The following is a 25,715-nucleotide window of genomic DNA, read 5'->3' as shown; positions in this document are numbered from 1 at the left end:
TCCACAGAGGATCCACAGCCACATTCTGCCAGTGCCAGTGCCAGTTGCAAGAATTGACAATTTTTGTTGGCTTTTTGTTGTCCCTGACATTCCATAGTTATGCTAATGGCCCCCCGCACCTTTGGCCCTCTACCGAAAATGTGTCAAAAGATTTTCGGCAGCAGTTTGTGGCAGGAAAACCAGAGCCAAGTGCAGGGCAAACAAAACAATGCCGTGCCGAGCAGTGTCATGCCTAAGCCCTGCCAATCTCTGGCCCCAAATCACCCCGACGGGGCTGTAGTACTCCCCATCGAAAGTGTAAACACCAATTTGCGATTAAATATTATCGCAGGCGGCATAAAGGGCCCTCCCTGCCCCCCGTTCGGGCATCTTCAGAGGCAGAAACAAAGCACACTTATTCGGTTCACTCACTCACGTATATCCAAATGCCTGCCGCCTCTGCTGTGCTGTTGTCTCTGCACAGATTGGCCACTTCCCTGCCGCCCCCCGCCTACGACTATATTTGGGTGTCTAGGCGCATGGACAAATAATAAACTGGGCACTCGAACAAAGCCTTGTCCTCGCTGGGATTGCATAAATTGGGGGGCGCCACAGCTGGCGGAGAGGGCTGGGCTGGAGAGACTGGAGCTAAAGTCGGATCTGGTCCGATCCGCGTACGCGTACGGGCCCGCGTATTTGCTACAGGCCAGGCCCATATCTTTGCTGCTTCTTTACGACTTGGCCCCGGCTCCTTCGGCTGTCCTGCCAGGCGCCTTGTGTGCTCTCCACTGAATTACGACCTCCCACAGAAGCAAACGTGAGCGGCACTTGCAATTCACATGAATGATTCCCAGCCTGCAGGCTGATTGGGGGGCTGGCCTCTGTCTCTGCTGAATGCCGTATAAGTCGCTTTTTTATGACCTTTAGCCGCACAAATGTGCGTACACGAAACGAGGAGTCGCCGCCACCTCCATCTCCATGCCGACCGGGCTGAAGTGTCGTTGGGTGTAAATCATATTTACAATGGTACCATAATTGAATTAGGCCTCCCCCCCCCACTGCCTCCCACCCCCCTGGCACCCCGACAGTCGCAGACACCAAACGGAAGGACAAAACGAAATTTAATTAAGCATAAAAGAGCATTCGACCTTCTTTCTCTCTGCCTGATTTCTTGGTAAAAGTATTTCGTCTCATACTCAAATAATTCAACATGCAGCAGTTGAAAGCGGGAAATCAAGCCATTTACATAGAAATATTCCATATGCCATATAAAATATGAAGACTGATCCATAATGCTGCCCATCGATTGGCGAATCGTCTCGTAAAAGGAGATGAGGGTCTGTTCCAGGATGATTTCGTTAAGCACTACTTCCTCCTGGCCCATCTTCTTATCCAGGCCCCAGAACCCTTCCGCTCGGGGTTACGTTTATCCAAGAACTTGACCTCACCCTCGAGCAGCAGAGACTCGACAACGGACTGGACAGATCAGAGACCTCAAGGGGCTGTCTATGTACATTAACCTACCTCCAAGCGGCGCCCAAGTATATATATAAGATGTAAGAGTGGTCTTATTTATTGATATTTGATTCTTACCTTTCCCAATATGATGTGGCCATGATGGACACACTCGAATTATTCCCTTTTTGTATTCATTCTCTTGTTTATTCTGCCCTTTAGAAACATAATCAAAACAAAACTCGTTTCTAGGTTTTCTCAGAAAGCGTCGGTGGAAAAAATATCATGTCACAGGCCGATAATTCAATGCGTCACCTGTACGGCACATCAATGAACTAAATATTTCGAGAAGCAATTCACAGATGGCGGCACTACAATTTTACGATATCATTCATACATTTCAGCTTTTGTCGAATGTCGAATCGATTCATGGTGGCAAGCTTTTGTCAGAGTTACATATCGATATATTATTTTGTGCATCGATATTTTACATCCTCATCCCTAGGTTTAGCGCGAAAAATAAAATAAACAATATATATTTTTGAACCGCTTGAAAGCAAACCGTTTACATTAATCTTGAGGCCGCAAAATAAAATTAGGAAAACGAAAAGTTGCACGACTCTCTGTTCTTCATAAAACTATCTCTTAGGCCTAACTTGCCAATGACGGCGAACAATAGCATTGATGTTCTTCCTAATTCACACTACTGCAAAAGGAAAGTGTCAGAAACTGCTTGGATTCTTCGCCCCTCTCGCACCAAATACCGACACAGGTGCACTGCACTTTAACTCTCTCCCCCTCGCTCGCTCTCATGTACCATTCATATACATTCAGTGGTCAATCGCTCAAACGTCCTCGCGGGAGCGGGAGAGACAAGCATTGCATTGCGACTTCCCGTTGCAGCGTGTTTTGGAAACGCTTTGAGATCAGCGCCGCGATCATGCGGCCGATGGTTATCTTGGTGATCTTGTACGATATTTAGTGCATTAATTGCTTTGGTTTTGGCCAGGTAAGCACTTGAAATGTAGCTCACGATCACATGTTTACTACGAGTACGGCCGCAAATGGAATCGAACCGAACCGAATCGAACCTAAGCGAACGCTTGCAAACATTTGCCACTTTTGTCGGTGTGAATTAAATTGAGTAATTAGGCGGTGTCATAGATAGGAGCTGCGACAACAAAGAGCGTACCGTGGAAACTTGTTGGAGAAACCAAAGAAAAAAGAAAAACTGCTTGTCTACAAAGTACTCGTATCTTTGGCCTGGCAATTATTTACCTTACCTTGCCCAGTGCATTTATAGATTGTTTTTATTGCATTTCGATTAGCTTCGAATGAGTTTTGGACATTTTCGTAGCAGCTAATTAAAAATACAAGCCGTGGAATTTGCACAGGCCCCGATTTCGGAGCGGCCAGACAGCTCTTGGCCAGCAGGCATTAATCCACTTAACAAGTCAATTTCTAGGCAACCCTAATGCGTCGTTTACCGTCCCCTCCCTTCCCTCCCCCCAAAAACTATCCACACCACACCACTATGGCCGCCATGGCAACCCGACCTTTAAAGCTGCCAGTCAAAACAAATCGAAAAGCCTTTTTTTGTGTAGAATAAAACCCAAAATGTACGAGGCCGGCGCGGAGCGGATCAATTGCAACGGCAGAATCATCGAGTTGCCCAGCCTGGAGGTGGTGCGTCCAGGTTAGTCCTGTCATTCATTCACAAACTGTGCAAAAACATTGCGGATTTACATACTTTTGTGTTTGCTTTTAGCTCCCAAAATGCCCAGCGATGCCAACATTGATTGGCTGCTCCACATTTACTTTACGCGGCGCGAGTTCAGCCGCTGCCGCCGTCTCATCGGACGTGAGCTGAATCGTCACCTGAATGCCGAGTATCTGTACTTTGTCCTGGTAAGTACCGGTGCTAATGCCGGGTATTCTTTCTAATTGATTGCCCTCGCCTAGGGCCTAATTGACCGCGAAGAGGGCAACCACATCGAGGCGCTGCGACACCTGCAAAGGTCCGTGGAGCTCAATCCGAAGAACATCGAGACGTACAAGGAAATCGGACGAACTCTGTAAGTCAATTGTCATTAGCCTACACCAAGCACTCATGAATCTCGTGTCCACTCATCCACGGCGCCCCCGACCCAGCTACGTGATGGGTCGCTTTAGTCAGGCGCTGGGCGTGTTCCGCGAGGCCGAGCAGAGCAGTCCTCGAAAGGATCACGAAATCTATCACTATCTGGGCGAGCTGCTGTACCGGTCGGCGACCACTCAGAGCCAGCTGGAGATGGCCAAGAAGCAGCAGGACGAGGCACGCGCATATTTCGAGCTGGCCGTGCAGACGGGCAAGAAGATGGAGAGCCACGTCCGGCTGGCAGAGCTTTATCGCAAGGACAAGCAATACCAGCAGGCCATCGATGTCCTCGAGAACTGTTTGCAGTGAGTATCCATCCGCTTTGCGATGCTAATGACGTCTCTGCTGTGGACCCTTATCACCCAACAATTGACTTCAGTTTGACGCCGGAGAATGCGGAGGTGCTGATTGAAATCAGCGTTCTGTACTTGAAAATCAATGAGACCCAAAAGGCCTACGATCGCTTGGCGGAAGTCGTCATCGAACGGAAATGCTCCCCAAAGGGCCTATTGGCCTTCGGCGCCATTCTGCAGGTAGCGTAGCACAATTGCGGCACCCCAAACCCAATCAACTGTTGTACTGGTGTTCTCTTCGACAGTCCCGCAACGATGTGGATGGCGCCCTGGGCAAGTACAGCCAAATCGCAAACGCTGAGCCGGAAATCGCCGAGCTTTGGAACAACATTGGTCTGTGCTTCTTCAAGAAGCAAAAATTCATTGCGGTAGGGGCTTAATTACACTTGAATGAGCCACTCTCGCGCTGGCGCTTTGACGTTCTGATGGCATTTCAATATTTAATCTCTTTCCAGGCCGTTTCATCGCTGCGCAAATCCGTTTGGCTCTCGCCGCTTAATTACAATGCTCTCTACAACTTGAGCCTCATCTACATAGCCTGTGAGTACTGACAGTCGGTGCTGGGTGTCCTGGATTTGCATTTAGTTTGTACAATGAAAGTGTGGCCAACAATGGGAGCGGGAGGGAACCCCTAGGGAATCTACTGCATACAAGTTCAAATCGATTCATCTGCCACCTCAAGCCTTTCATTTGAGTAACGTTACGCCCAAAATTCGTTACTCCCAAATATTCGTATGCGTATCAGTTGCCCATTCCCTTCTGATGTTGCTCTGTTTACCTCTGACCTATTTCCCTTTCCAAACGGAGATGTCTGTGATCCTAAAGACTTGGTTTGCCTACTGTTGTGTTCCCTTTGTGGCCGGCATGTAAATGTTGACCTGCCATGTCCATGCAGAAGCTGGGTTGAAGCTGAGTGGAATTGCACAGCGGGGCTTATTGGAATTGGAAGTCAATACCATTCTTCTACAAAAAGAACGCATGCAGCTCTTGTTATTTGTAGGATTACAGAGTCCGGGTTAGGCACGTGCCGTGGGGCATCGAGGCGCAATAAATGGACCAAAGTCGGACAATGGGAACAATAAGTGTGGCAGAGGGCATAGTCCAGTGGTACACTGGCTAAAGATGCAAATAAATGCTTGGGGGAGCTGCTGTACAGCAGGGGACTCATATTTCATAAATTTGGAAAATGTGCCAACCAAAAGCCCAACTGGACGCTGGGCTTCCCCACATTGTTCGTTGCACTTTTTTTCTAAAGCTGGGCATCTGTTCATCTTCACCCCATCTCGGACGCAGCTGAACAATACGCCAGTGCTTTTCACACGCTGGCCGCAGCCATAAACCTGCGCAAGGACAATGCCGAGTGCTACATGCTCTTGGGCCGTAAGTAGGAGCCAGCCATGCTTATGTTCATTTCGTCCTCAAGATGATATCCGCCCTACTCCTCCCCATCCACAGTCTGTCTGCGCAAGCTGGACGACGTGGACAACGCGTTCGTGGCTCTCGAGCGGTCCAGTAGCATGGCCACTGGCCAGCAGGGCGCCGGACGTAATCCTTTGGTGTTCCTGAACTTTGCCCTCTTCTGTTACGAGAGGGGACGCCTCGCTTTGGCCACGGAGCAGTACAATCGATTCATGGGCCAGGCCCAGGACCTGATGCTGCCCACGGAAGTAAGTCGCCTCGAATGCAACGCAAATAGCAAATGCCTCCAAAACGAATTCGTTTTGGCTACTTTCTTTAAACGCTTTAACATTCTCGCTTTCTCGCAGTACAAGTTCCAGGCAACGAAACTCAAGTCTCTGCTTCGTATCTCGAATCAAGGAAATGGAATGCTGCTGGAGGCCGCAGAGTCGGATGAGGCGGCATTGGCAACGGCGCCGGAGCTGCGGCCAGATGAGCTGCCACTGGAGGTGAATGCCGTTGTCAGCCAGAACTAAAGTGGAAAGCTCTTCATGGGAAGTACTCTACATAGATGCGTATAATATGATGTAAATCTGATATGAATAAAGAAGAAGAAGAAGACAATTCCACCGCTGAGAAGTCTGCTGGGTTATTCCCATCCCATAAGAATCTTTGTTGGCATCAAAGATGCTTAACTCACATCAAACATTTATTCGAACGTGAATACACTTAAATAGAACGTTTCTTTGTTTTACTTGGATGATACTCGTAAAATGCATCGGTACTTAACTTTATAGAGTAAACTGCAACCGTAAGTGCAATAAATACAAACATAGATCGAATAAACTGTAGAGGCTGGGTACTGCCTGATGACAGGAGGGGCAGTATAACGCGGGGGCTCTCGCGTTCTTGCCCTCCTGGCATGGCATGCGGCTTCAGCTCTGGTCACAGATATAGATACACATAGAGATGTAACATGTATATAGGACATAGGCATATCTTAGGCATAGAGTATACGAAACACTGGAATAATCTGTAGTTTTATGTTTAATTTCTTACGGGGCAAGACCTACACATGTATGTATCTTAAGCTACCGAAACGCACATCTATACGAAACATCAAATGGATAATGGATAAGGGATAAAATCCTTTAATCTTTAATCTTAAGCCGTAATCCAATAACTTTTATCAGCAGCTAAATGGGATGGGAAATGGCACTTGCTCAAACAGCCAAATCACATGTCGAATCCATCAATTAATCAATTAACCGATCAAAATTCTCAGCTCACAGATAGTAACACTTTTAGAAAGTATATATAGTTTGGAAATTCCAATGGAGGCAAGCCCATCTTTGCATCTTTGAGATGCCATATCCTGTCGGGCTTTGGCCTTCTGCTCAATCTTCTCCCCCCTTAGACGCACGTGGTGGTGACGCGGGTCAAGCGGGTCATCTCTGTGCTGCCGAAGTGCCGCTTGAAGAACAGCGAACGGAAGGTGGTGCGGAACTGCTTCGACATGAGGCCGTAAAGCACGAAGCCGACAGCCGCATTGATCAGGGCGAGGAGATCCATCAGCTCCCCGAAGGGCGGATAGCAGTGGGCGAAGAAGCACTTCTCCATCATCCCGGACAGCAGTCCGAGCAATCCCTGCGGAAATTCGGTGACCAGGAACAGCACCAGCACTGCCACCAGCAGCAGAGTGGTGCGATCGTTGCGGCGATCGCAGCGTGGAGGCCTAAAGAAATGATAGCTCACGGCAGAAGTAACAGACATCACATCGATCGAGTACCCACCTTTTGGACCTGGTGTCATTGAGGCATAGCTGGGTGGCATATTTGTTGGCATGGCCGTAGTCCTTCAGCTTGAGGCGACGACGCGAGGCCTCGTACAGGACATTCATTAGGACGACACTGATGACGGTCAGGGCGCTGCACGGCAACAGCTTGATGATCACGGAATGTATCCAGAAATTGAACCTGTCGGAGGAAGGAAGGCAAATGGGATGGAGATGATAATGTGCGGGTCACACGCACCTGTACAGAACCGAGTCGGCATCAAAGTACACATGGTAAAGGGCCTCGTGGTCCACAGTGTCCACATCGTGCGTCTCCCGCACCTGAAACACAAAGTACGTGGGCAAGCAGAGAATCGGCGAAATGATGAACGGAAAGAGTATGGCCTCCCTGGAATGTGCGAGCAGAAAATTGGCACAGCCCTCATTTGGATGTCTGTGGAAAAGAGATGGTAACATTTGGCTATAAACGAAAGACAGAAAAGAAGAACAGAAACAGACATATTGCTGCCGTGTTAATCAAATTAGACAGACGTCCACGTCCATATCTACTCAGACTTTGATTTCGATGTCGATGTGGGTTAGACGGTATGGATTGTTCTGCACAAATGCCTTAATCAGAATGAATGATAGCAGCCGAACGCTACTGCAGCGCATCACAATAGCCTGGCCAGCCAGTCCACTCACCTAATCGCCACATAGCGCCACACGGCCAACATCACTGTCAGGCCAATGGAAATTGTGTGCAGGATTTGAGTGAAGTGCATGTGCACCAGCAGGTACACGGCCCACCCATAGCTCAGGTCCTTTTCACCTACAAAACAGTGCGTAATCAAGGCATTAGCATTCTCCTTAGGGGGAGAAGACGGTGACGCTTACCCGGCTCCATGTATATGTACTGGTAGGAGGTGTAGGGTATGTACTCGAGCATCACAAACATATCAGCGACGGCCAACCACTTCAGTATGTTGTTGATGGGCGCCTTGGCCATTTCCTTTCTGGTTAGCACCATTATGTTCAAGATGTTTGCTATCGTTCCGAAAATGCAAATCTGTGTGTGTTTGGGCCAACAGAAAAGGGAAAACAAAAGCAACCAAGGGATGAGTTATTCAAAAATATTCTATCGGACTCTGCCACATCGCCCCATCTCCACACTTTTACTGACTCTCTGCCAGGGCCAGGCCACACTACCCATCAAAATGGAAATGCTTTATTTTTCGAGTTTCCCTTGGATTTACATCCTGCTTTTCATTTGATTTCAGTTAAACATTAATTTTTAATATTCCATTTAACCTTTTCCATTTTCCCAAACCGAATGATAAAAATCAAATAATTGCTCTAATTGTCGACTTGAACCAACCAACCATTATTCGGCAATAACTGTGTTTGCTGAACATTTGAAATATGTAAATTAACTTCGGGCCACATCGAAACCTTCTTCATATCCATGCAAAGGAAAACCCTGACAGACTGAAAGACAATGATTTGTGAATTGTGCCCAACGCATTTCTCCTATTCATCCGAGCTGCTCGAAAAAGTACCAACAGTTTCATGGGCTTGGCAAAAGTTCAAAGGTGTCGGAGCCCCAAAGATTCATCAGCAGGAGCTGACGGATACACAATTCGTGGCAAGACATTTTGCACAATTTTTCGGACAGTTTTTCATTTCTTGACATTTCATGACGATAGTCCCAACCCCAAGCCCAAGCCCAATCCCAGTCCCAAGCCCAAACCCTTGTCCCAACCCCAAGCCATTCGTTTCATTGTATTGTTGATCATTAGTCTTGTTGCTGTGCAGATGGGGTGGGTAGTACTTACCATTAGGGATACATAGCCATGAATGCTGTTGTAGGCCCTCAGCCAGTTGTAGATTTCACCCTGGCAGTACCCTTGGCATTCGTCGTTCAGCTTCGACTGGTTCTTCCGCTGGAACTCGTACATGAGCTTCACAAAATCCTCAATCTCGCTGCTGGTTATCTTAAAGTCCTTGAGTATGGTGGCATTGAAGGGAACCGATTGCTGCAGATGCGACTGCGGCATGTTGCTGGTTAGCTGCATTTTGATGTGGCCGAAATTTATGCCATCGACCTATTAGAAACTCTATGCAAAGCGAGTGCTGAAAATAACCAATTGAAATGCTTTAATATTCGTGCGGAACCAGCCAAACACAACTCTAATCTTTAAACGGGCCACAGTAGACTACATTGCCAGGGCCAAACAAATTGAAAATCCAAAGCCCGTGCCAGAGGCCAAAGAAAATCCTGCGCGAGAGAGCGAGCAATTCGTAAGCTTCCTCCCGATGGTAAGCACCGTGTAATACCGTCCTGCCCGCGCTTTTCCGTGGCATTGCAAGTGTAACTAATGGAAAATGCAATGCAACGGTAAGTGGTCGTGCCTGGGCGTAGCCCAGAAATTAATTGGCAGCACACAGACCCAGTTGCAACTACTTATTTGGATACTTATTTGACGGTTAGCATATGACACTCGGCCAGGTGAGTGGTGCAAATCAATGTCGACATGTCCACACGTCGTCGAAGGTGTTGCATTCGGCTAATGGCCCAAAAACCAATCCGAATCTGTATCTGTATCTGAATCTGAATCGAATCCTGTTTGCAGCACATATTTTGCAATCTCCAACCACTCCACCCTGCTCCACCCTGCTCCACCCTGCTCCACCCTGCTCCACCCTGCTCCACCCTCTTGTCCATGCCAGTCTGAACGACGACTACTACAACGACAGCATTGCCTCATCAGGTATGCATAATTCTTGAATTAGCTGTCCGGCGGCTCAGTGGATGCCGTGGAGTGGGGCCTGGACCTGGCCTGTCGTTGGCTGCTTGTCAGCGTTTTGATGCTGATGGATTGGCCTTTCGATTTTGTCAACATTTTGAGCCGCGACGTACGACTACATCTGTGGCGGGTAATTATTCTTTACGATTGAACATTCCATCAAAACGAAATGGTCATCAAACAACGGCGACGACGGTCTCCAGGCAGCCGATTCAATTCTGTTCAGTTTGTTGCAGGTGTCCGACCGCTCTTAAAACGACAAATTTCTGCCGACAAATCTTTATGGCCAGAGAAGACAATTCGTTACTGGAGGCTTTTCAATGGTCTTTCAATGAAAAACATCACCACATGCGTATCTTCACTCTGCCATAAGCTAACGATAGTCTTCATTAGTTTTTCTAGGGAAAAATCCTGCCATTTTGAGGATTCCGTTCCACTAAAGAGCATCCGCTTTAACTTTACGTCTCGTCTCTCTTTATGCCCTTTAAGCTTGTGTCGTCGATGGCCATTACTGTTTTGCTAACTTGCAAAACACAATCCCTGTACAATTATCTTGTTAGCTGCTGTTACTTCTGTCCTTTTTCATAAGACTGTTTTTCATCGCAGCCGGTGGCAGGTGGCACGCATATTCACATTCATACGGACACACCCACAAGCACAACGAGGGGGACTGGCAGGAAAAGTGATACAAACAGAAAACTGTACTTAAGCGGCAAAGGAACTTCAGGCTATTTCGCTTTTTTTTTGTTTTTTGGTTTTTTTTCCGGCCACTTCCCTATGCCGTTAATTAACGCCGGGCTCTCTCGTGTTAGTTTGTGAGTGTGTGGTAAAATTTTTTATTGCAACATTTCACTAGAACGACAGGAGACAGATGCGGCTTGGAGCCACGCTGGGCCAATTGGCCTATTCTGCTCTGCCTGCTCCTACTATCCCCATGCACTTGTTGAACATTAAAAAGGCATAAGTACTCGTAATGACCAGGCGCTCAAAGGCCAGAACTTGAGCTTAAATGCAGGATGTATATTGCTGTGCGATGAATGATAACTTATTAAAAGCTATTTAGCTATAAAGTAAATTGGAAATTTACAATTTTCCCTATGCTTTAATGGTCGACCATGGCATGCAGGACCTGTGTTGTATAATGAGCACTGCAGAGGATTATATGCAATCGGTGGTGCAGTTGGTGGTCCATGGCAAACTTAATTAAATGAACTGTGCAGTTTATTGAATGAATTTATTTCAGCAGAAGTTAACCACTGGACCAGCATGTTTTGGTATTTATGCTTTTGGCATTTAAGCGATGCAATTACTAAGAAGAACTTAGTGGCGATTATCCATTAGAACTACAGGTAATTTATGGGTATCCGTCTCCATTGACACTCGCCAGTGAGTGACTTGAGCGTGTGTTACTCCAAATAATTTTCTGAATTAGACAAAAAACCAAACTGCTTATGCTGTCAGACCGTCTGACAGTCAGGCAGTCAGACAGTCGCTCTGGCGTTCTGTCAGACACAAATGCATTCGCACACTCGCACTCTCACACACACAATGGCTATGCTATGTCTGCGGCTGTGCGGCACAGACTGGAGCTGCTGCTGCAACTTGTTTGTGCAATTTTGGATCGATGTGGGCATGATATTTTTCTCGTCAATGTTTTATTTGATTTTCATTTTTGGGCCCAAATAGTTTCTGCCTAATGAGTGCAGTTCGGTTTCGATTTGAGTGAGTTTCTATGCGTGTACGCACATCGGAAAAATCGTATAAATACAGTCGTTCTGACTGCCATCGAAGTTAGTTGAATTTTCGGGAGAACCCGGTCGAAACAGTGCCCCCAGTGTCCAGTGAGAAGTGTCCGTGCCCCGTGCGAGTCAATCATTAATCATGAATTTCACTGTAAGTACTGAAATTGAGTTTCTGTGAACATTCCTTTTAAAATGGAAAATGCGAAATATTAAAAACCCACTGCCTCACCCTTTCTTTCTATGGCTCTCGCTTGCCCATCGGTCATGACTCGTTAATGAAAAACTCTTGGAAAAACATCGCGGAACAGTTAATTTTGCTGATTGCCTGTGCTACTTGCATCCTGGCCGCACCCGCACCCGAATCCGCGCCCGTGGCCGAAGAGCAGCAGCAGCAAGGAGCAGAGGAGGGCTCTGTGAAGGCCAAGCGTGGCCTGTCGCTCGGTCTGGGCTACCACGCCCCATTGGTGACATCCTCGCACTACGTTGCCGCACCGACTATAGTACACCACGCACCATTAATTTCGCATGCACCGCTCATTTCGCATGCACCACTCATCTCGCATGCACCGCTCATCGCGCATCCGGTGTCGTATCACCTGCCCAGCTACCATTCCATCCACTCCCTCCACTCCTACCATCACTTCTAATGAACCCCAGAGTCGTGAGTGAGCAGCAGCAGCAGTAACAGCACCCACAAGAGCAGCAGCAGAGATACTACACTTTTTCTTGGCATTAGCACGATTGGACTCCCTTTCGGGCTTTCTTTCCCTAATGACCTGCTTTTGTACATAATCGTATAAATAAATACATGTGTTGAACCAGTCCTCCTCCGTCTGCATTTAAGCGAGTACGCAACTGCTCGAAGAACGTTCCACATTAAGCTCATGCCACGAAGAAACTTTATTTCTGAGTGGCTGCAGTCAAGTCAAGTACGCTTGTCGGTTGCTTGTGGCATGGCAGCGGAGCAGCAGGGGCTGGCAGATGTAATCCCAGCAGTTGAATACTCATTGTTAGGGCCAACCAGCCACATTATAAACATAAGCTACAGCTAAATTATGATTGTGCGCACCAAATACAAATGAATGCTGCAATTTTGTTGCACAGTCGAGGAGCATTAGAGGAAAGAAGCATTGAACCGTACAACATTAATTTATAAAGCTGTGGTCCATATTGCTTCAGCTGTTAGGGAACTTTTGTTTTTTTTTTTCATTTGGAACATTTATGGGGAAAATCCTTTCTATTGGCAGCAGACCACCGGGCAACCAGAGCAATGAAGTGTAAGAGAATCTTAAAGAAGATTTACCTTCAATGCGCATTCGTTACACAAATATGTATATGTATTTCTTTGCACTAATTTCATCTTAAAGCTAGATAAACTTAAATTCTTTTCATAGAAACAGAAATCCACATGTCCCAAATTTCCAAGCACGAGCTCTGCCCGACACCGGCACCAGCACCGGGCCCGCACACAGTTTAGTCCGAGAAGCTGTCGCTCCAGTAGGTGGTGGTGAGGGGGGCCACCGACTTGAAGAGGTCCCTGCCTTGTGGCTGGCCCTCCGAGGACCTGCGCTTGTTGTTGTGGCTGCTCCGCTCCTCGCCATGGCGCAGGCAGCTGGTGCTCTGATGGCGTTGCAAGCGCTGCTGGGTGAGGAAGGTGCGCTGGCATCGCTTGCATTCGTAGATGAAGCCATGCTCGTCGTGACGCACGGCCATATGGCGCTTAAGTTCGGCTCGCAGCTTGAAGACCTGCGTACAGAGTTCACAGCGGAAGTGGGCACGCTCCTGGGCGTGACGTTCCATATGGGTCTTGTAGGCCCATTGCACTTTGAACGTCTTTTCGCAAATCTCGCAGGTGAAAACACTGCGTGGGTCGTGGGACTTGCGGTGCAGAACGTAAGACTGTTTGCGCGAGAAGGTCAGGTCGCATTGATTGCACTCAAAGGGACCGGTCATCGAGGGGGAGCCATGTGCCTTCTTCTTTGAGGCGCTGACCGATTCGTCATCGTTGTCCTCGCTGCCGCGCTTAGTGGCCTTCTTGCGTCCACGACCGCGACCCATCGAACGTTTGCGTTTCTCGCTGATGTCCGACTCGGGTGAGTCGCTCTCCGCACTAGTGGAACCTGCCACGTCCGACACCTTGAACTCCACATCGTCGTCCTCATCATCGTCGCTGGCTGAGTCGGAAACGGGGGCATCAATGACCACATACCCTCGGGACGACGCACCTTGTTCTTGCTGCGCGACAGGCGCTTGCGTAGATCTCGTTCTGTGGTTTCCAGCTGCTTCCGCAACTGTATGGCAATGGTGAGACTGTTCAAGCACGTTGTACAAATGAACTGCGGCATGAAGTCCTTGACGGCAATGGACAAGTTGGGACAGAGGTCCACCAGCATGTCGGCGGGTGTGGCGTCAACTGTCTTTTTGAAGAGACTGACTAGATCTTCCTTGCTGGTGCAGACGCGGCACTGATTCTCGTCAACTTCCTCCTCCTTCTTGCGCTCCCTGACGGCGGGAACAGGGTCAGTGCCATCGACCTGCTCTTTGGGTGGCTCGTCACCGGTGATTAGTTCAGCTTCCTCTTCCGATGCCGATGCAGACTCAAAATTTTCCTCAGCGGTAACATCCGTCTCCTCTACGGCAGCGACATCTTCTTCAGCACCGACGTCAGCAGCAGCTGCATCGTCTTTTTCTGCAGCATTATCTTCTTCCGCACCGATGTCAGCAGCATCGGCTTTGTCTGCGCCCCCATCGATGCCCTGCTCTGCGGGTGATGTATTAGCATTGTCCACCTCCTCAATCAGCTTATGCACATCCACTTCGGGCATCTCATCGTCCAAAAATTCTGCTTCCCCTATTTGCACTGCCCCAGCAACGTCTGGTGTTATTGTTGCAACTTCCTCCGTCTCTGCTGCATTTCCCATTGTATGAGTGGAGGCGTCTCCCTAAAATGAACACTTTTTATGAAGAAAATCTGTTGTGCTTGACACTTTGGATTATAACCATTACCTCTCCTATGTAATCCATAAGCTCTCCCACTACTTCTGAGGCGTCTGTGGCTTCTATCGACTTGTCCTGCTGTTGGTCGGTAAGTGGCTGCAGCTCCTGGTAAACCACCGGGGGGGCCACCTCTACACCGGGGCTAATCTCTTCAGTGCCATTAGCGGCAATCACAGGCGCAATGTCTGCTTCCATTACTGCGCGTGTTTTTCTTCTTTTTTTGTGGTGCACCCCGGGTTTTTATTTTTCTTATTTTTTTGGCGCGGCTACCGGCGGTGGTTTTCGCAAGTTTTCTTGTTTTTCTTCTTGTTTCCGCGCACTTTAGTCGCGACTTTATATCAATGGGCACTGGCCTTTTCGCGGTATTCGTTTGTTAATTGTTTAATAACAATTTTAGTTTGTAACACAATTCGCGCAGCAGCGGACTGATGTACCGTCGAACCTCATACCGTAAATATACTGACGAATTATTCAAGCTCCATCATACATATTCCTCGTTTTTGATATTCCGACGAATATTACTAGCTGGATGGAACCTTCAGCCCGGCCTACATAATTTTAGCCGATTAATGAATCAATTTTCCACTTGACTGGCATGTATTAAATACTTGGCTTGTTTTCCTGCAACGGAGATTGCTTTTATTGTTTTTGACTCAATTTTGGTGCAATACAGCTTCTCGTATGCCGATGAAAAAACGAACTTAGCCCACTTAAGCCCCCTGTATTTAAATAGTTCAACGACTTGAGGAAAATGGCGGAATATATTACTGATTGTAAGTTCTTCATGTAGATCCATGCCATCTTTTCTTTGAACTTCGGAAAAAAACTACAATATCTAGCACCTGAACTGCGCTAAAATTATACAATTTTCATTAGTTTCGGTGGAATATTGAAATACCGCCATGGTCTATAATGGGTTAATCGTTGGGCTAACACAATAATACCGTCGAACCAGCGTTTATTTTTTTCCGCTCGCAGCCATATTGAAAAAGTATACAGAGCAAACAGCTGTTTGGCTACCGATACTATTGATCGATACTATCGACTGGATAGTCGCTGTACCTGCGCGCCAAAGTGGATTTATTTGAAAGTGAATGATTGACACTGATATGAATTCGTTACAGTGGGAAATCTTGGGTGGGACTAGAATATTTATGATGCAGAGAAGAGCAATTTGATGTAATAAACATAATTCTACCGGATGTTACTTTCAAATTTCACTTTCGCTGCAAATTTCGTGCGTGTGTTGGCCATAAAACAGAATAAAGAACACCTTCCCTGCCCTCCCACAACCACCCCACCTTGCCATGTCTTAAAACAATACCATGGCCCCCTGACTTTTCAACGCGTAGATGCGCAAGAAACAAAAAAAAAAATCAAAACGTGATTTGCATAATGTTTCTGTCTTTTTTTACACATTAATTTGAGAAATGTGTTCTCGCGTACTTGGCCAATAAAAACAACAACAAGCCTGTTTTTTCCGCACGATTTCCGAAGGACAAGTGAAACGAGAAACGAGAAAAAGGTGCTTTGTGGGCACTTAGTATGGCTTTTAAGATTTCCAATTGCTATGTCCCAAAACCAAATGGCTTATACAATAATAAAATGCAAATATTTCGATTTGAATCAATTCCCGGGACAGGCTTTTGTTTTGTGTTGTTTATCTTCAGCTAAGAAAACTCAAGATTCAATAAATTGCCCGCCCCCCACATTTAGTAATATTGTTGTCCTTTCACCAGCCGCTAAGATGAATATTTATATCAATTTGTGATGCGGTCTCCAAGAGAAATGTTGGGCATTAATGTGTCCGATGTTCCGGATGTTCGGGCGCCTTTAACGCTAACAGGTCCTGTCACTCTCTGCACACGCGTATGTGTTTAAGTCCTCCTCCGTTATTTTCCTTTTGTGCCTGATTTACGTCAGCAATTATCGCAGTGGAATGTTCAGAGGCTTCTACTCTTGATAAAAACATCCTGGTCTGGTCTCGTCTCGACTCGGCTCCTTTAGGTTTTAGCTATTTGTTGTTTTTGCGCTTTGCTGATGCTGTTGCTGTTGCCGTGGCAGTTGTCGTGACTCTTGCCGTGACTGTTGCCGTGGCTGGCATTGTAACTTTGGTAGGGGCTTCCTCTAAGCCAGGGCCAGGTGACGATGGTTGGAACTCAAAGGACCAAACCGCTTATGACGCCAAATGATAAAGAAAACAACAACGGGGAACGATTGCGCCTTGTGATAAGATAAATATAGCATTACGTTGGAACTGGCAATAATAAAAAAGTACGGCCATGTCAACTTACATGCGCATCCAACTACCAGCGACGTCAGGACATGATAAATTACGCACGAGTGCCGCCATCGGCATAGCTATTGCCATCCCAAAGACAAACAGCCAGCATATGGCTGCCTGTTGAAGGCTTAAGTAGCACCAGAGACGCACAAAGCCCTCAGCGGGGGATGATGTTCTCAAGTGGAACTGAATATACATATTACACTCTGCCAGGTGTACATAGCACCTTTATACGTAAAAGCATCGATCTGGAACTGTTATTGGCGGTATTGAGGTTTGAATTTCTTTGTGGCTCTCTTTCATCTGTGGTTTCTACCATGTATATGCCTTCCACATGAAGCAATAGCCTGTCCTCTGTAAATTTGACTGATTTACCTTTCCATTTTCCAATTAAAATGTTTGACATTTCAGCTGTTGGTTTGCTCTGTGCTGCCTTCTACACTCCACCGCAAAGAGAGACCTCTGACACACTCTGGCTTTCTATTTTTAAGAACTCAGGCTCGTAATATCCCTCCTTATGCATTAACTTAGTCAAAAGCGATTGTTTTTCAGCTAGTCCGGCTTAGAGCAAGATTTTTTTCCACCATGAACTTCGTGATGAATTAATATCAACCTATCGGCTACGATATTGTGATACTGAATATGCAGAAGTTTTCCCCCATCCAACGATAAAGTGACTTGGCAAATGGAACTTTACTTGCGATGGAAACTAACTTTTCCATAATGTGATTTACCACTTGACGGGCTACGTCTTATCCATCAAATCGGATCGATGAATTCCGCAGCCAATCTAATTTAAGCGCACTGCTGATTCGGCACGTGTTCTCGATGCGGGCTGAAGCGTCCTTTGGCTTAGCTCCTACTCTCTCAAAAAGTGGATTAAAGCAGATTGTTCTTTTAGTTACTTTTTCGCAATATACACGTGACTAGTACAGGCCCATAAAGATTGGGATAAGCAGCTGTTTGTGCTTTCAGTCGTACATGTGCCAGCAATTTCTTAAACTGATGAAAATTAGCCCGTATACGTCTGTAGCTCCTCTGGGTATCTTTTTTGCACATTAAGAGTATATGGTAATGGTAATGCTTATGCTAATTAATACGACATTAATCAAATTCTGATGTTGATGTTCTCATTTTTCCGTCTCTCCGGGCAGGCACATAATCCCTTTGCCGCACATTACGCATACGCAGCGTGGCGTCTGGGTGCACACAAACAAGGAATTGGCTAAGTAAATAAAATGCCTGAAAACGGGACTTTGGGTCGATTTCTTGTGCAATGCAAAGTTCTTTCCCACAAACAGATGTACACATGTATCGTGAGAGTGCGAAAAGCCACAGAAAGGCAAGCTAAGGCAGCAAATATTAATTTATCGTCACATAATTTAAAAAAGCCCTGGGGTAACATGTTTATGCTTAGCTGCCACTCAGCTGCTGCCTCCCCAGTGTGGTGTGGCGTCTTCATGGAGAGCGTTCTGTTTCTGTTCCTGTCTCTTTTTGTTTTTTTCTCTTCGCTCTCTAAAGCCCAAAAGCCAATTTATATCCATAAATACCATAGAGTATCTACATATATCTATGACTGTAACAAATTTGCACACGGCCCAAATTAAACGAGTAGCAGCGCAGATAAAAATATACAAATACAAAAAAAGTGCAGGGCCTCAATACGGGGGTTCATTATTAATATGAAATCGCTGGCCCTCTGGCTCTAGCCCCAACAGACCAGGACCGGGGTCATAGATTACAATTATTGGGGGAAAATGACAGGCCCATAAAGATTGCGATAAGCAGCTTAACGCTTGCCTCATTACCCACCCACACTCGCATACACACATGATTGTTGTTTCCCCAAACAATTGCCATGTGTCTGCCTTCGCGAGTGGGGAGTCGCCAGTCGGCAGTGGGAGCTCGGAAGTCTGTGTGTCTTCCTCAGGTACTTATAAGTGGATCAGCCTATGCTTCTCTCGCCTGTCAGCTGGGAAATGTGTCAATGAGCCACATATCTGCATTATCCTTACATGGCTTGGATTGATTGAATAATATAAAAGGCTTCTCCATCTTCCTGATGAAAAGCAAATATCAATCATCTTTTGTACTCAAAGCAGGCAGACGACATAGTCCCAGAAGGGTCTCAAGAATTTTGCATAAATTTTTGCTCAAATTTGGAGAAATTCTCCAGCTAACGTAATTTATGAAACGAATAGAATACCTACAAATTTTACTTTCCTTTGGCCCCTGACCGGAGCGGCAAATTAAGCCAACCGGTTTGTTTATAAATCAGCAAAACAAAAGCCGACAAATAAGCAAAACAATTCCTTCTCTTAACTCTTTCAAGTGGCCGATATGGTCGTGGCTATGGTGACGATGGGAAATGCCCAGAATGTCTGTAGCACAGGGCAGTCGTACAATGAACTGTCGCCCAACTGTCGCCGTCGAAAACAAATCGTATGCAAAACAGTTTCATATGTACGTTATGGCCACATCTTCAAGGCGCTATCGACTGGTAAATGCCTGGTAATCGGCGCTGGAAATTATCCTCGATAATAAAACGCAGCAAACGGAAGCACAGCAGGAGGATAGGGTGTCAATCTGGTAAGATTTTGCGTACAATTTTCAGCTTAGAATATCATTGGATTAACTTTCTTTATTTCATAAACAAATCTGGCATCTGGTCAGAACTTCTCCACATCTAAGTGGTATCTGATATTATTTATTTGTAGCTTCTTATTTCTGCCACATTTGCTGTGCATTGTTTGGCCTTCCTGCGAGAGGCTCTTAGAATTCCCCAGTCCGAATCGTTTGTTCTTTTGCGAAACTCGTTTCACATTCCTCGGATTATAAGAGTGTAGGATGCCACAAAAATTAGACGGTTAGACAGAAACCGAATCCAAAACCAAAACAAGAAATTCCATTTCTAAACTGCTGCCTCTAGAACAAGCTCTCACTCTTTCTCTCTTATAACCTATGTATGTGCCTCTACCCATATCTAGGCGGAGGGGCTTTCATTCATCCCGTTCTTGGCTGCTGCCGTCTGTTGTTGTCTCCCACTCGAAGATGGGTATAAATAGCTGCGGCGCGGCTCGTGCAGAATCAATTAGACTCCAAGCAACTTTCAAGAAAGAGCATCCAGCCCAAACAAACCAAAAACCACAAGCATGTCGAAATTTGTCATGGTTGCCCTGGCATTTGCCGCCGTCTGCCTGATCCTGGCCAGCGCCGCCCCTGCACCTGCCGCACAGCTGCTGGATGCACAGACAGCCATCCAGAAGATAATTGGTGAGTGGGCGTAAAGCATTTTATATTTGTAGAACATACACAACTGATTTCCATCCGTCTTTGCAGCTGCCTACAATCGCATTCCAGGACGCTCTGTCGTCCACCCTGCGGAGGTGGCCACCGTGATTGATCCAAACACATTTGTGGCCTACTACTGAAAGGACTCACTCTCTGTCCCATGACAACTTGTACAAAATCTATCTCCACCGCACCAATTCTTTAATAAACATACGAACAAAATAACCCCCGATTGGCTTTCTTATCTTCGGTTTATATTGGCATTTAAGTTGCATAATTAGCACCTGCTTCTCATGCAGGCGGCAAATATCGAATTTTGCTTTAAAATTTAATTGCCTGGCAATAACCAAAAAACTTGATTCTCGAACGTATTATCCAAGGAAATTTCGACAGCACTAGTTTTGGCAAAAATAAACATAAATAAAGAAGAGAACCGGAATGGGAGCCCTGGGAAACAGGGTCACATTACTCTCTGACGGCATGATGGCATGATATTAATTAAAATTTCAATTAAAGCCCTGGTGCAGAAAGACAATGTAATGAGTTGCACCACAATATCCAGTGCCGACGCTCAAGCACTTAAACCAGCATTGCAGTGCGTTTTATTATCATAACAATCTGGTATGCTAAACAGACCAAATTATTAATAATTTAATAATAATTAATTAATTAATTAATAACAACTTATTATACTCGTAATACTAATACGCAACATTCTCGGCAAGGGGAAAATTACCCAGAAGTGAAAGTTATTTAAGCTTAACTATGATATACAATGACTGCACCATCAAATAGCCCATGCGACACCAGCAGAGGACGATTACGCGCGGATCGCAGGAAACCGACCGAGGGGCGCTGCCGCATGACGTGCGACATGCAGGAAGGATAGATGTAAGACTAATAATCGATCTAATAGGAATCTGGAAGGTTATGCGGCTGCCCTGTGGTACTCTAGAAGTATCGTTAACTGTCGAGGAGAGGGAGTTTTTGAAGAGTACTCTGTGAGACCTGGAACAAAGGTAGGCAGAAACCCATCTCAGAAAGTTGGCCCTAAAAGGTCAAGTTTTTTGGCTAGAAGGGAGTGGCTTACAGCGTTGAATGCTTTACTGAAGTCAGTGTAAATAACATCGGTCTGTAAGTTTCCTTGAATGCCTTCCCTAATGAGATTATAAAGCTGCGGAAACTTGGCTTTACGAAAGCAGTGGACACGTTCAGATGGCCTACCCGACCGATCCAACACACGTGGTCCTATATCGCAGGCGTCTTCAGGTATACCGAGGGGAAGGACTCGGGCTAACAACACCATGGTCGGATCCGATACAAAGCATACATAGATCAAGCAATCGACCCAAGGAATGTTTCACATATTTCAATTAGACGGGGTAAAGCCTAAATAAAGAAAATATTCATATTGTTTTTTATATTTAAGCGCTTAAATTTGTCTGTGGCCATACGAGGATTTTTCCATTTTTCAACGAAAACATTGCATCGAAAGTTTGTCTGTTCGTTCTATAAAGTTCTGACGTGATATAAAACACAAACATTTTTTTTTGCAAATTGTTCTACCATTTTTTTTTCGCTGGATAACTTGCGTAAAAAAGGGGGAATAAGCGGATGGTTTAACAGATAGTGGATCTGCAAGGCATTGGGCAAAGTTTAGCAGGGCTCTCCATCTGATGCTGGAGTGTTTATCCAGCTCTTGTCTAGAAATATCGACTATTTCAACCACGTGCGGCCTTCACTCATCTCTACGCTCCGGGCCGTAGTGTGCACTTCAAAAATAACGTCGACTGCGCTCACTATATTGGCATCAATAAGTTGATAATGTGTCGTGGTTGTGTGTCAGTGCCACGGACTGGGACAGGCTAAAGCTATGCCGATATTTCATGCATCAAAAGCCACGGCCATAAAGGGATAAGAGATATAGTGGATTCGAGTTTTTATTGAAATGGAAATCGTCTCTGCTCGCACGGAAACAAGTCGAGGGAAATGAATTTGCCAATACCAACATGTCCACATAAAGTGTGTACAGAGCTTAGGCTTTCGTCCCATTCCCTGCTATCATCAGTCCCCCCGGACTTGGTTTTATGGCTACACTCAGGGAATGTATGTCACTGAAATATTCATGGGCCGGACAAAGTGAAGGACATTTGAAATAAAAGTACACTTTAATAACGGCAAGACTCCACAGGTGATTGAAGGAAACAATGCTGGAGATGGGATCAATTGATGTGCCTACTAGTAATCTGATTTCCCTTTTAAATGGATTTTTTCATTGCACCAATGGCACGGCTCTGAAATATGCGCAGGTAGTCCTGCCATGACTCACGGGTCTAGTCCTCAAGCTTAGTCGTAAATTTTATAGCAAGAGATTCCTGGAGCCAAGTTTTATGGACAGGACAGCAGCTTTATGTGTACAGAAATATACTGCAACAAATTTTGCACAAAGTACAATACGAGACAATATTTGCGTATTTTTCTTAACCTCAGCCATAAATTTTGCAGTCGGCCTAACGTACGAGTATGTTTCAGCCATTACTTACTCGAAGCTCTTTCTTTGTTTATGCTCTAATTGGCCAATTGTTGCAATTTCGCCTTCCGTTAGATGTTAGTTAGATGTACGACTGCGGCTGCTAATTGGTATGGGTTTCTTAGTATTTTATGACCCCGACAATGACATTTAACGAGCACTTCTTCGCCGACCAATGTTCAAGAGCATCCGCTAAAGAGTTTACGAGTATTTTAGTGTTTATTTTGATCAGGAATTCCCCAGTGGAATGCGGCGGCAAAACAAAAAAACCCAAAAGCACCAACCAACCAGCAGAAACAAAAATTTCTCGCATGCGTCGGGCGTATAAATTTGTTAACCGCTTTCAAACTACATCCATGGATCAGAATCCATCGATTTGCAATGCAAAATTCGCCTCCCCAGCACCAGCCCCAGACCCATAACCATTATCAATAGACCGTGACTTACCTCCACCCATCATCCGAGCGACTTCATATCGCGTCCAGCATCTGCTGAGGCAGCTTTAATTATGCAAAATACTGGCGCCACCGGATCGTGCTGAAAAAAAAGCAAAAAAAAATAAAAATTGTGGGGAGACAGAATGATTCGAAATCTGATATCAACCCAACAAGTCAATAAAAGCCTGTGATGTTTTGATTTAAGGCCTGTATCGAATATACAAAGTTGATGTTTTTGCTGAAAGTAATGATGAATCCAAGAAGCAAGAGGAGGGACAAAACAGGTCAATGGTTGGCGAAATATTCATACATTTTGAAGGGTCTGTCTACACGAGTACATATGTATAATCAATTCTCTCATCAGCCAAATTAGTAGAGGGTACACTGGATTACATTCACGCATATGGCCAGATATCATTAATATTTGCATTCAAACAACTATATCAAAAATAGGCATGGCAGAGCTGTGGAAAGTCAGTGAAGGATAATTACTGTCCAGAAAACAGTCAAAGAAACCCAGAGAGCAGACCTCTGCTTATCAAAGCTTCGGGTGCCGCAAATTTTGCAATGATAATCAGAACATCTACTATGAAAAAAGTCTAGTTAAATGTCAGTCATAAAGTGGCCCAAAGGGAGTTCGCTTATCTGCTTTACTTGCTCTTTGGATGTCAGGCATGAAAAAACAGAACGTAATTTTTTTGTAATTAAAATAAATAACATTGCAAGCTCGAATTTGTATATACACATTAAGGGGCATTTAATTGTAATTTCAATGGGTTTCGCACAATTTACGTGCTTGATTCATGTTTTTGAGCATGTTGTTCCCCTTTGCAGCCGGAAAAAGCGCATCGAAATAAATTTCAGGTTTAACAGAAAACTGTTTTTCTATTCACCTTTAAAAATGGCATTCCATTGCAATATTAACATAAATTTTATTAGCTTAACTAAAACCGGGGCAACGAAGGAGAGTAGGCTAGTAATTTTGGATTAGCTATGTATCGTGTGTATTGGATGGCATCTAAAATTTTTTAATGACGAGTCTCTTTGTGGGTCAAGAGAGGGACAAGTGCAAATGATGTTTTGGTTATACATTAGCGCTTTGTTGCACGATGGCCATTTTGTGGCATTATTTTCGGGAATTTGTTTGTTTTTAATGTTTTTTTATGGCGGCCAGTTTGTCATGGATTTTTTATATTGGTAGGGAGAGATTTTGTTTGAGTCGTGGTTTACATTATATGGGGGAGGGTATTTGGCTGAGGTTTCAGCAATTCCATTGCCCTTTATCGTATATTTTAAGTATTTTATTAATTATTTATTGATCCAAAAAGTGGCGCCCTGCATTAGTAAATATCATCAGTATATTTTATAAATATATTTCATATTTAAATTAAACTTCGCTGACACGAGCCCACAGGACGACAACACGACGCAAAACTTGTTTTCAATATAAAATGTAATATGATATATTTATTTTAAAGTCTTTTTTAAATAGGTTATATTAAAAAGACTTTTTAATATATTTACGTTTGCATCAAAGTGGATTCTATTTAATTTCCCTATGTTTGTATTCAAAACACGAATACTCAATTTAAATATTTTAATTAACCTTTTTTTCTCTAACGGGATGGATTCGCTAATGGATGAGCCCTTGTTTAACAAAAAAAAGAAAAAGAAAATAAATGCCAAAAATAACTGTGAATACCTGCCGCACCCCCCACTCAGAAAAATTTAAAACATCCATTTGTTCATTGGCGAATTACATGATAAAACAGGGGAAAACATTCTTAAACTTGTTTCATGCTCGGCTTTAACTTTCCTAATGGAAAAGTTGCTACAAAACCGCTTCCAAAAGTCCTGTGGCAGATTACGCTGAGTGTGTGAATATTGATGCGGAATAGGGATTCCTGAGTGCCAGATGGGTGTGATGTGATGCGTGTGATGCGTGTGTGTGTAGGGAAACTCTCCGTTAGCTGCAAAGATGGCTGACAGTTTTTCCGGGATATGAATCCGAAGCTCTAGCTTCAGGCCTGCGTGTCGTATCCATCAAAATTGATGGCTCACGGAGACCGGTAGCTTGTAGCCATAAACGAAACTGATGCCAAGTCGGCACTAAAGCAAATGTTCTAAGAATGTAAAAAAGAACAATCAAATCACAAGCAAATCTACTGAAATTAAGCACAGAAGTGAACCCCAGTGAACCCGCCCGAGTTAATCTGGGCCCCGCATTGACGGCTATGGGCCCCGTCTGCCCTCATTAACAGGCATCAATGGCCGAGACCAGGTTATTAGCATAATCCTGGAGTACTCATTGTTTGAGCCGGCCAACATCTTGAGGTATATACTCGTATCTTGAGTTCAGAGAACTGTAAGTGTAATGTTCTTTAAATGATTTTCTAGTGGCATTTGTCTGGCTTAATGCATTATGCTGAGCTGCTGAACTGCTGACTGGCAGGTTAAATTTTACAGGATTTCCTTTGCTTTTCCCGTAGAGGGAAAACCGAGTCTTTGCCCATTAAACTGCTGCACGAATT

At 45.1% G+C, this 25,715-nt stretch overlaps 5 protein-coding genes across 7 annotated transcripts in view; 3 read left to right on the top strand and 2 right to left on the bottom strand.

Moving 5' to 3' along the window:
- The first annotated feature begins 1,690 nt into the window (after positions 1–1,690).
- Positions 1,691–5,948, top strand: LOC108158900 (Bardet-Biedl syndrome 4 protein homolog). Its single transcript, XM_033392190.1, has 10 exons — positions 1,691–3,130; positions 3,203–3,342; positions 3,397–3,509; positions 3,586–3,876; positions 3,951–4,104; positions 4,170–4,292; positions 4,380–4,464; positions 5,218–5,304; positions 5,380–5,591; positions 5,691–5,948. Exons 1-10 carry the CDS (start codon positions 3,052–3,054, stop codon positions 5,856–5,858), a joined length of 1,452 nt encoding a protein of 483 aa, XP_033248081.1. The 5' UTR covers positions 1,691–3,051; the 3' UTR covers positions 5,859–5,948.
- Positions 5,949–5,997: 49 nt separating this feature from the next.
- LOC117185706 (sex peptide receptor) overlaps positions 5,998–25,715 on the bottom strand; it is a 29,853-nt gene continuing 10,135 nt past the window's right edge. Inside the window, exons 2-8 of one of the 3 annotated variants that reach the window (XM_033392191.1) lie at positions 23,195–23,284; positions 8,932–9,229; positions 7,994–8,165; positions 7,802–7,928; positions 7,356–7,577; positions 7,116–7,298; positions 5,998–7,057 (exon numbers count right to left, since the gene is read on the bottom strand). In XM_033392191.1, the coding sequence (XP_033248082.1) occupies positions 6,736–7,057; positions 7,116–7,298; positions 7,356–7,577; positions 7,802–7,928; positions 7,994–8,165; positions 8,932–9,171 (1,266 nt within the window). In that variant the 5' untranslated portion in view covers positions 9,172–9,229; positions 23,195–23,284 and the 3' untranslated portion in view covers positions 5,998–6,735. The remainder of the gene's footprint in view (positions 7,058–7,115; positions 7,299–7,355; positions 7,578–7,801; positions 7,929–7,993; positions 8,166–8,931; positions 9,230–23,194; positions 23,285–25,715) is intronic. The other 2 variants (XM_033392192.1, XM_033392193.1) reach the window with 2 other exon arrangements.
- Positions 11,562–12,461, top strand: LOC108158902. The gene is made up of 2 exons (XM_017291690.2): positions 11,562–11,796; positions 11,954–12,461. The coding sequence occupies exons 1-2, from the start codon at positions 11,785–11,787 to the stop codon at positions 12,290–12,292; spliced, it is 351 nt and encodes a 116-aa protein (XP_017147179.1). The 5' UTR covers positions 11,562–11,784; the 3' UTR covers positions 12,293–12,461.
- On the bottom strand, positions 12,944–15,116 carry LOC108158899 (uncharacterized zinc finger protein CG2678). The gene is given in 3 exon segments (XM_017291686.2): positions 12,944–13,858; positions 13,861–14,587; positions 14,652–15,116. Coding segments are annotated over 3 exon segments (1,653 nt in total). The 5' UTR covers positions 14,838–15,116; the 3' UTR covers positions 12,944–13,118.
- LOC117188391 lies at positions 20,010–20,449 on the top strand. Its single transcript, XM_033392194.1, has 2 exons — positions 20,010–20,199; positions 20,266–20,449. Exons 1-2 carry the CDS (start codon positions 20,079–20,081, stop codon positions 20,355–20,357), a joined length of 213 nt encoding a protein of 70 aa, XP_033248085.1. The 5' UTR covers positions 20,010–20,078; the 3' UTR covers positions 20,358–20,449.

Source organism: Drosophila miranda, chromosome 3, assembly GCF_003369915.1.
Source record: "Drosophila miranda strain MSH22 chromosome 3, D.miranda_PacBio2.1, whole genome shotgun sequence".
NCBI classification, from domain to species: domain Eukaryota; kingdom Metazoa; phylum Arthropoda; class Insecta; order Diptera; family Drosophilidae; genus Drosophila; species Drosophila miranda.
The sequence above is the reverse complement of the archived record's forward strand: the minus strand, read 5'-3'. Positions and strand labels throughout refer to the sequence as shown.

Excerpts from the sequence above, each read along its gene's own strand:
- LOC108158900 (XM_033392190.1), top strand. The coding sequence starts at position 3,052 with ATGTACGAGGCCGGCGCGGAGCGGATCAATTGCAACGGCAGAATCATC. Across the intron at positions 3,131-3,202 it reads CCTGGAGGTGGTGCGTCCAG|CTCCCAAAATGCCCAGCGAT; the intron begins GTTAGTCCTGTC and ends GTTTGCTTTTAG. Across the intron at positions 4,465-5,217 it reads GAGCCTCATCTACATAGCCT|CTGAACAATACGCCAGTGCT; the intron begins GTGAGTACTGAC and ends TCTCGGACGCAG.
- LOC117188391 (XM_033392194.1), top strand. The coding sequence starts at position 20,079 with ATGTCGAAATTTGTCATGGTTGCCCTGGCATTTGCCGCCGTCTGCCTG. Across the intron at positions 20,200-20,265 it reads AGCCATCCAGAAGATAATTG|CTGCCTACAATCGCATTCCA; the intron begins GTGAGTGGGCGT and ends CCGTCTTTGCAG.